This window comes from Ceratina calcarata, unplaced genomic scaffold, assembly GCF_001652005.2.
Source record: "Ceratina calcarata isolate Rehan_Ccalc_2016 unplaced genomic scaffold, ASM165200v1 scaffold466, whole genome shotgun sequence".
Classification (NCBI taxonomy): domain Eukaryota; kingdom Metazoa; phylum Arthropoda; class Insecta; order Hymenoptera; family Apidae; genus Ceratina; species Ceratina calcarata.
In genome coordinates, this window is record NW_017170692.1 from 78655 (window position 1) to 89590 (window position 10936).

Sequence of the window (10936 nt, forward strand, 5' to 3'; positions counted from 1 at the left end):
TATTCTATTATTAGCAGTGCAAGTGATAACTACAGTCGTGTACTCTTTATGTGTGTCATTTCCTGGTTTTTCCCCAACATAAATTTTATGTTTATTAAATGTATATTTATGGAAATGAAATATTATGTCAATGTAGAAAAAAATGTAAGCGAAGAATTAATTTTAAGCATTCGACATTTTTATTTCTTCATAAACCACGCGAAATACTAGCACTCATAAATATTCGTATTCATCGAAGTTTCCATTCGTACAATTCTCAAACGCTGATAATCGCTTCTAAGGCCTAAGGTACACGAAGTGGTTTTCGCTGAGTCGGCAGCTGATTCGGCGCATCATTCTTGTCCGGTAGTGAAACGGTTCTCGTGGAAAGTCGCACGACTTTCGTACCGCGCATACGATCGTCTGTGTGATACGCCAAAAACGATTTCATTTCCCCAATTTTACTTTCTACCATTGCTATCTTGGTGAAAGTGCACATACGATAGGACGTTTGTGACCAAAATTGGCTAGTTGAAATAATATTTAAACTTATTAACTCTTCTTGAATTCTTTTTATTTATTCTTCGCTTCAGAAAACCTAACTTCCAAGCATCTGGTCTCTTACGATACACGCTATTTTATAAGATTTTTCCAATATAGAATTACATTAAAGAATTCTATTTTTCTAAAAATTATATTATTCATTATTGACATAAGTGGAAATTTCACTTGAAATAACCGTTAATATAAGATATTAATAAAAATTGTTTTTATTTTGATTACTGAAATTTTTATCTACAGTCAAAAATACAAATGAGACACGTAAAATGTGATATTGATGACGGTAAATGTTATTGGACAGTTTCGTGACCGAGGTAATTTTCCGGCTTAAATTTGCTTGCATAAACTGCAATTCCCATCAATTCAATTCAATAATAGCCTGCGGCGTATCTCATACAAATTTCGAGACCAGTTTTGCACTTGGGAATGTAGACGAGGCTGTCCCAGGGAATTGATGTTTTTCACGGCAATAGCTCTATGAATGAATGAATGTTAAACACTTTTAAGAAGTTTCCGCGCGAAGTTAGAAGCCACTCTACTTTTCCTGCCATTTTTTCGATTTTCCTTGTCCACGCCTCAATGCCCTCAATCACATTATAACTTATAACACAAAGTGCAAAAGTTTCCGCTTTTTAAACAGAAGTAAAACAATGTTTAAAAAATATCATCGTATATACATATATCGCTATATCTGTACTATAGTACTAAAGTACTATTAGTTCAGAAGTAACAATCGAAATTTACGGTTATTAAAAAGTCATTCGTTTTCTGTCTTCTAGAGTATCTCGGTCATAAGAGTGGACAATAAATCCCTCGATTTTAGTAATTATTTCGACAAATACTTTCACGACAACTGATTCTAAAATGTATCAAATACTTTCTTTAAATTTCGATTTATATGTATTCACACAAAGCCTTCATTAATACTTCGAACTTTTGAGAAACTATAGAACCACCTTAATTTTGAAACATTTACACCAATATATAAACCAATAATTTTCTATAGAAACTGGGACTTCCATATTGACTGATCTTGTAATATAATTTGGGAAACCGGAAAGATGAATGAAATGAATTTACAGCCTGTCGGCTGGTTCTTGATATTTACGTCCTACTTCACTAATATGAAGAGTTATCTCTTTTCCAATAGTATCATGAAATATGACCTGCTTTGTGTAGTTCTATATAAGTAAAATAAATATTATTTAATACACAACACCGATTGAAGTATATCATTTACAATGTAATATACAGTGTGATATTCGCATATTATATATATAAAATACGAGATTTCTTTGCTTAACATTCTTGCTCTACTTTCAGATATAATAAACGTTTTTGGAGACAAAAATTGCTTCCTTTTTGAGTTTTCACAAAAAGGATAATGAGATAAAAATAGTTCAGCTTATAGATAAAATGATAAAATAACATCTTGTCGTGGAAATTATAAATCGTAAATTATATGTGTGTATGTACATATCATTAATCGGACGAATTCATTAAAAGTGTTTATATTCAATATTTGGCTTTAATAAAACTTTTGGCTATGTATGCATATCATTTGAAATTTTCTTTCCTTGTTGCATTATAAATTTCTTCTTGCTGTACTACATTGCTTTAGATCATTCACTTCACCTTGCTTGCACATCCTATTTGTTAAAAGTGACAAATATTCGCTTGCATATTTTTATGAAATACCTTAATTTGTGACTCGTAATGAAAATACCGAAATGTACTTTAGAATGTAAGAGAGGAAGGGAAGAGGAAAATGAAGTCGGATACCCGTTGAAAAATACTAAAATAAAAATAATGAATGATCAGCGATAGTACTTAAACAACTTAAAGACTGTACTATGTATACATACTATTGTGATCAAAATTTTTAATCAAAGTTCTATCATTATCATTAATAACTTTAAAATCAAATTCCAAACGAAAGTTCGAAAATTATAGTTAGAATTTTAAGCTATTAAACTTTATTATCATTTACCTAAATAAATATATCAAAAAGTATTATATATCATTGAATTTTTATGATAATTTGTGTCGAGAAGCAACATTCAGTTTTATTTTAAGCATGGATACCAGAAAAGCGAACAGTAGGAGGATTCGGACATTCAATTGGGAGAAAGTTACGAACTGAATGGAACATGCAGTCAGCAAATTGTTAGATTAAGTCCTCTTTCAGATTCATCTTTAATAATGAAATACTTTTTCTTCAGCCGACTAAATATCGAATTTGTTTCACATTAATTAAAAACAGGATATTCTCATAATACATAATAGTTTTTGAAATACATAGAACTAGTATTTATGATGGATTAATTTCTTCTTCTTAAATCTTCTTCATATTTCCAAAGTGTGAATTATACATACATATAATAAATACGTACATATGTATGTATAGTGAGTAATGATAGAATTCGTATTGTTGTTGTTTTCGACGGTGAATTGAACGCAATTACCAAATGAGTTCGATTTAATATTCAAGACCGAAGCATAAAAACTAGGTTCGAAAGTTTACGATCCAGCATAAAATTCGCTGTACTACGTAATCCAGGTGGAGGAGGAACTTTTGTCCGAGAAGGTCGTATTGTTTTAAGGCCAAACTCGATTGTCTTGAAGGATTCCCCTTCAGATACGACTCGTTTTATTGGAAACGAGTCTGACGGTAGGGAAAGCGATAATTCGGTTGCTCGATAAAAAGCAGGAGATAACGCTCGAAGGTTGAGGGTGATCTAACGGATCTCCTCGTGTAAAAAAAGGAGCAAAATGTACGTTGAATCGATTTGCTATACATTTACTTGCACGTGGGCGTTGTGTCGGCCTCAGAGCTCGGCTTTTCATCTCACAATCAAAAGCGAAGAGATCGGCAAGGTGTGTTCCATTCATCTACTATATCTATACAAAAATTGTTGAATAAAAAGACGCGTCCATTATTGACTGAATCGCGTACGTCATTCAGTGCACTGCATAAGTATTGTTTAATTTCGCTTTCATATAACAATTCCCAAGATTATTTTATATTTCGAATCATTGTATCAACGTAAAGGACAAATGACACAGACACTAATATACATATGTATTTTATCAAATAGTTTATAAATTTTGTACGAATAAGATTACTACTTCAATCTACAAAGTATAAAAATGATCATGCATGAAATGATTACTGTATGATTCTTAGAAGTATTAAGGAAATACATAATCATGCTATGAAACACGCACATCAATAAATATGATAGCAATAGAATATTAATTTTCAGTGCATACCTTCTTGGATGTATGTTTGTGATAGTGATGTGGATGCAGCATACAAACGTAACGATCAATTGCCATACAGACGAGGATAACGGCACTTTGTTGAGTTAAAGCTCCCCTAAGAAGTGCCTAAAACGTTACAAATTTCAAATTACAAATTTCAAATTACAAAAAAATACAAATTAAAAAATATTAACATTCAGTGCTTACAATATTATGCAAAAATTTTACTCAATACATAATTAACTAGTTCTAATATATAATGTTGTACGATGGAGTGAAAATTTCGCTTCATTATAAAATTAAATAAATATGAACTTTAACTTGAATCAACGTTATAAAGTTCAAAACTTTCCAAAAATACAGAAAGACCAAGCAACGCTATGGAATCTGTCAGCGGGTCATACATATACCAGATTCCAGAATGTAGTTAGGTGGTAAGTTTTTATGGAAAGAAAAGAAAAATTACGAGTACCAAGAACGATTCGACAAAGCGTCGAAGTTCTATTTTATTATTAATCCCTTAAAGACCTGGGAAACATTTTTCTTATGTATTTAATAAGTGATTAGATAGGAACGTGTTAACACGGCTTAAGGGAAATCTGATAGAAAATTGAGATCTTGATAACATGGCTATGGTCTTAAGGGCTTAAACAGGCAGTGCCACGAGTCGGACAGAAACTTCATTATTCGAAATAATATCATCATTTGAATTAGTGAAAATGCAATCTATGTTTAATACAAGGATACATCTTATACATTTAAACTTAAATAATATTTTATATTTAAAGAAATTGCTTTATCGAAAACAAAGATATTTTGAAAATTTTTCACCATGTTATTAGCTGCAATTTATTGAGTAAAAATTAAGTAACAGAAACATTAGTATTGTTGGCTCTATTTAATTGAAATGGAAGTCTTTTATCTAAAGGCAAACATTAATCGGCTGTCTTTTCTCCAAAATCCGAAATTCAAGTTAAAAAAGGATACAGCTGCATTCCTGAAACTAAATTGCTTAGACTAATCGTAAAAGTAGGACCGATAGAATGACAGTCGAACAATTCTCTTAAAGAGAATGCAGGCGCCTTTCTTAGTACTTTAAGATTAAGTGAAATTTATTAACACGTTCCGTGCCAAGCCATTTTTGCCTGACTTGTCGTTCAGGCCATTTGATATTTTGATTAAAGATGCACCATTAAATGTAATTATTAATTATTGTATATATAACAATTAAATAAACTTATGTGTTTTGTTCTTTACTGCATCTTGTATAATGCTTCATTTTTTAGGTAGAAATATAGTTTACAGAATTATATTTGTAATAAAATATATGTTTTCAGCGCATTAAATAAATATGACTGCGTGTACCACCGGTGGTACACGTGGCCTGACGATCAAGTTTACCGTGTACCACCGGTGGTACACGTGGCACAGAACGTCTTAAAAGTTTAACAGTGAATTATTTTTTCACCGCCTAATTCCCATAAATATTGATTCTAATTCTATGATCATTACAATATAGCCAGTAAACACTTTCGCGTTTCTGCTGAAGGTGTACTTAATGCCAGTCACTATACTTACATTACAATACTACTCGCTGAATGACAATTGATCTTCCAATCACTTCCCATCTATCAAACTGTATAGTTAGATAATCACGCTAACGTAACTCTGCTATCTGTACTCTCGAGCTGGATTAACACCCTCTCACCTACATATCTATACGTATACACATATTGTCACCAGACAGTTTAAATCTTCAACTGTTTGTGTTGCACATATCATAATAAAATCGATATTACAGAAATTATCCTGCTGCAACTAGTGCAACTCATGACCTCGTGCTTACAACGTTATAATATACAGGGTGGATCAATAACTTTTAATACTTAATTATTTCCGTCATTTTAGGAGATATGAAAGAACATTATTAACCAAAGTGGCTCAGTTTATAGAAGGCTATAACGTCTCGGTAAAAGTATTTTTGTAGATACAAGAGCTACGGAAATTCCACAGTTATCTCCGCTTTTTTAAATGGAGTCACATAGTTTCTTTATGTACTTGTTGCTTGCAGCTTGATATTCTATATCAGGAAGTATTACCCCATGTATGTATATCGGAAAATTATTAGTTTAGGAGATTGTTTTACTTTAACTTTGTACAATTTCTTCGCTCTCTCAAATCGTAAATTCAGTCCTAAGTTAAGCAAAGTTAAATTTTAAATATCTCATAATTTTTTGATGTACATAAGTTAATACTTTATTATAGAGAATGTCAAGCTGCATTAACAAGATTATAAAAAATATGTACGATTCCATTTAAAAAAGTAAAGGTAACTATACAGGGTGTCCAAGGACTAGTGGTATATATTTTAATGGGAAGTTCCTGAGGTGATTTTAAACAACTTCTTCCTTTGTGAAAAAGTTGTCTGAAGCGTGGTTATTGAGTTATTAACAAAAATCCCCGACCAATCAGAGCGCGAGTATACAAGGTGGGCAGGAGCGCGGCAACCGCCTCGCGCTCGTGACGAGAGTATAGGTTTAAAGAAAAGTTGCATGCAAAAACGAACTCATAACTTGGTTAAATATCAGAAGAAAGAAAGGGATTAGTCGTTACTTACGTTCACTGAACAAATGTAACTATAAATACTCAATGAAATAACTGTCAATGTTAAAAAATTACAGGGTAGGTAAAATTATGAAAAATGTGAAAAGAATTAGAATTGGACTTACTTTTTCGTTGGTCAGTGCACCTGCTCCTAAAAGAACGTCAATGGGTCAATGGGTCGACCTTCGGCATTCGAAGATAGGACACATGGCTTGCAGCAGCTCATGCTTGGAGTAAGTCAGGTGTACTTACCAACGAAAAAGTAAGTCCAATTCTGATTCTTTTCGCATTTTTCATAATTTTACCTATTCTGTAACTTGAAAAATTGTTAGTTATTCCATTGAGTACATTACACTTGTTCAGTGAACGTAAGTAACGACTAATCGCTTTCTTTCCTCTGATGTTTAACCAATTTATTAGTTCGCTTTTGCATACAACATTTCTTTAATCCTACATGTATGTTCTCGTCACGAGCGCGACATACGGGCGCGACAACGCACGAGGCGGTTGCCGCGATCCTGTCCACCTTGTATACTCGTGCTCTGATTGGTTGGGGATTTTTGTTAATAACTCAATAATCACGTCTCGGACAACTTTTTCACAAAGGAAAAAGTTGTTTATAAGCACCACAGGACCTCCCATTAAAATATGTACCACTTGTCCTGGGACACCCTGTATAAGAAATCTTCGTAAATCTTCTGTCTACAAACATAGATTTAACGATAAATTATAGTAGTCTTTAAACTGAGCAACTCTGGTTAATAAAGTTCTTTTATATCTCCCAAAATGACGGAAATGTTCAAGTGTCAAAAGTTATATACTGATCCATCCTGTATGAATGATAATATTCAGACAGTATGATATAATGAATTCTGTAATTTTATTGTCAAATTGTTCATTTAGTAAATTTAGTAGTAAATTCACAATGTGGAAATATCGAAAAATTCTAACAGCAAATCAGAAATTCTAAACTAGGTACGAAAGAGCTCGCCGATCCTTGAACAATTGAAATTCAAATACCCTTATATCCCTCCACATTTCATTTAAGCGAGTACAAAGTGGAAGCACTCGTAATCTCCCTCTAGAAACATATGCCATGAAAACGTACAAGAATAGTATCCATGACAATGCTTTCACATCAGAAATACGTATGCATACAACGTACCATGCAATAAAGACGATTTATAGTCTAAATTCAGTACATTTTTTAGTTCCGTAAAATACGAACCATTTTGTTAATTAGAAGTTTAAAGCATTTGGAAAGAATAAAAGAAAAATTAATTATTATAAAGTTCTTTCTAAAATCATATAAATTTCATTTAACACTTTTCCGTAGTATGCATTTTACGAATAATTAAAAATTACCAAATTAGGTGAATTACATTACTACACCATTTAAAAAGTTGGTTTGAAATTGAAATCTGTAGTTACTCTTCTCACGATATTGTGTTCCCACCGCTAGCCTTTAAGCGTCTGACTTATCGCATTTTAGTTCTATATGTGGCATCTATAATTCACATTCCTAAAGATGGACCATGTAGAAAGCACTTTTATTTGTAAAACAAATTACAGGGTATATCATTCCACCATGACGCATGTATTTTATCGTATAATTTCATAAATAATTTCATAAACTTACAAAGAAATTATACAAAGCAAGACATATTTTACATAAAAATATTTTGAATTTCCAAATGAAATTTTATTTCTAAAATAAATATTATTCTTGGAAATTGTTGACTGATTTTACTGAGTTTCGCAAGCTTACGGTTTACTTAATTCTCCACAAGTGTTCCAATACTTTGTATATGCCGAACACGTTTTGTGTACCTGCAAACTTAAGAGGAATGAAGAACATTTTCCTCTTCAAGTCAAGTATGTAGTCTCAAATACGATGTGCCAAAGGCGACAACGTGATTCGATGAATCAGTGACACCGGTGTATCCATAAAGTAGCGACTGCGAAGAAAGGAGTGAGAGAGGTGAGAGACGTTGGAGGGTAGTATACGTTTAAGATGGTTGCCATGGTGACCGTTGGCGTACAGCCAGGAAAAAGCTCTGATAATCTGGAGGGGCTAGGATCGCCCTGGCCTCGTTTCGAGCTATCCTCGAGTCACTCCCGAGAGACCTTAACCGAATATTTTCTCCACAAAACGAATTTACTCAATCGTTTTCCTGTGCGATTCAGAGCTCTTCAATCTTTCATACACAGTTACTTTCAAAAATTAGACACGTTTAGCGTTTGCGAAACACGTGTTTCTTTACTACATTAGAAGAAACGTTTTTCCCAAGAATAACTTTATAATAATATGAATAAATAAAACCGAATGTTACCATGTCTAATACAAAATCATCCGAAGACGTGCTTATATAAATTTCTTTTTAATAAAATACATATTATTTGAAATATTTAAAACTGTCCTTTCTTTTATTGAAAGCATGATCCACTACAATTATACATACAACAGACTGTTATTTAAATCTGCTTCATGATCGTGTCTACAGGCATCAATTCGAATACCGAAATTTTCAATGAGTATTCAAAGATTGAACAAAGACAGTTTGACAAAAATTCCAAATAATTTGTGTTTTAATGAAATAAAAAGAAGTTTTTCTGGTGGCTTTTATAATTGTACGTTCAAACCGACGGACCGAATCCTCATTTCACCCTCCATTCCAGCTATACACATTGTAGTTCAAAGAGATGCGAACAATCTTTCAACAATTGTCGATAGCCATTAACAGAAAACAAGTACAAAGAGAAACATTCGATGAGTTGGTGTGAACGCACTATAAAATATCCATTTGTTAGACACTAATAGAAAATTGTCCAGTGTTTCGTGGTACATACACGTATAATATAAACTCGAGTATGTTCTACAAATTCCTTATATGCATAAGAAGACAATGATCAAATTATACAAATGTAAGAGTGTATATGTAAGAGCTGTATATAGAGTATAAGATACGGTAAACATTGTTGCCGAAGTGGTCAAATGACACGGGAGTCGGCATCCTTTGATTCGGCAGGGCGAAAGACCGGCCGACGAGAAAAGAAGGCAGAGTGAATCGAGAATCGGTCGAGAGACGATCGAGACGTGCACGGCTACGCTTCCGACAAATTCTTTATACAATATTCACATTAAAATCAATATCAAGGTTTATTGCGCGTCATTCTTCGCCCTCAAACCAAGGCCTCCTTACAATTTCAGAAGTGGGATTGTGCTCATATAGAACTTCCGTGTGTGATTGATATTGGTTAATTGAATTGATTTGATAGTGGCCGTGACGTTGAATATTTGTGAAGAACAGTAGTGAAAAGTGTATATTGACTTGACGACAAAATGGTGAATCCTAATGATTTGAAAGTAGTGCAATTAAAAAAGGTATTGCTAAAACGAGGGTTACCCACTTCCGGAACGAAAAACGAGTTAATCGCAAGATTACAAGAAATGGATCCTAGTGGAAGCTGGATAAGGGATGCTAGCTTGCTACCAGAGGAGGATATATTCCAGACCGATAATATAAGTGATGATGTTGCTAATGCGACTGCAAGTGATAGTCATAATCGTCGTGTAAGTAATGACAGGGCGTACGAGTTTGATTTTTTATTACGGGAGAAACAGCTAATGGAAAGAGAGTTGAGACTGCTGCAGCGTGAGAACGAACTTTTAAGAAATTCGCCAAGATCAACTATTTCCGCAACGGAGACGAAAATTGGTATAAAATCCGTCAGTGATTTATTAAGTGATTTCGATGGCCTCAGTGAGCTGTTCTGTAATTGGGAGAAGCAAGTTAGGCTATTACGTACAACCTATAATCTCGATGATAGTGCGACAAAAATTTTAATTGGTACGAGATTGAAAGGGCAAGCGTTAAAGTGGTTTCATTCTCGACCAGAACACATTGAAATGGATACCGATCAATTGCTGGAGGAGATGAAGAAGATGTTTGGAAGAAGGGAAACTAGATTGGTGCTAAGAAAGAAATTCGAGGACAGAGTTTGGAAGACGAATGAATTGTTCAGTGTATACTATCATGAGAAAATTATTCTTGGTAATCATGTTCCTGTGGCAGAAGAGGAGATGATCGACTATATAGTGGAAGGAATTCCGGATAGACAACTCCGAAATCAAGCCAGAATGCAGAATTTTTCAACAACACTGGACTTATTGGCTGCATTTGAAAGTATTACCTTGACGGATGGAAGAAATCGACCACCCCGTGAATCAACAGGAAACAAAGTGGAATCAAGGGAAAGCAGATCGTTGTCTACACCGATTAAGAGCAGCCTTCCCCAGGATGAAAATGCATGGCAGACGAAAGCAAGGTGCTACAACTGCAGCAAGTACGGGCACATCTCTAAGAACTGCAAGGAAGCCCGAAGAGAGAAAGGTTCGTGTTTCCGATGCGGGGAAATGGGACATAATTACAGTGAATGTAAAGGTAAATCAGAGAACAAACAAGTAGCTTGTGTAGACAGTATTAGAAGGCTGAGCGATGACGAATTTATGAGAACCGCTATTTTC

General features: G+C 33.7%; 1 protein-coding gene across 3 annotated transcripts in view; it reads right to left on the reverse strand.

The window, feature by feature from the left end:
- LOC108627389 (trace amine-associated receptor 9) overlaps positions 1-10936 on the reverse strand; it is an 86268-nt gene that overhangs the window by 59871 nt on the left and 15461 nt on the right. For 2 of the 3 annotated variants that reach the window (XM_026815553.1, XM_018028597.2), the window contains exon 4: positions 3814-3930. The exons of the other annotated variant lie outside the window; for it this stretch is intronic. In XM_026815553.1, the coding sequence (XP_026671354.1) occupies positions 3814-3930 (117 nt within the window). The remainder of the gene's footprint in view (positions 1-3813; positions 3931-10936) is intronic. 3 annotated transcript variants of the gene reach the window in all.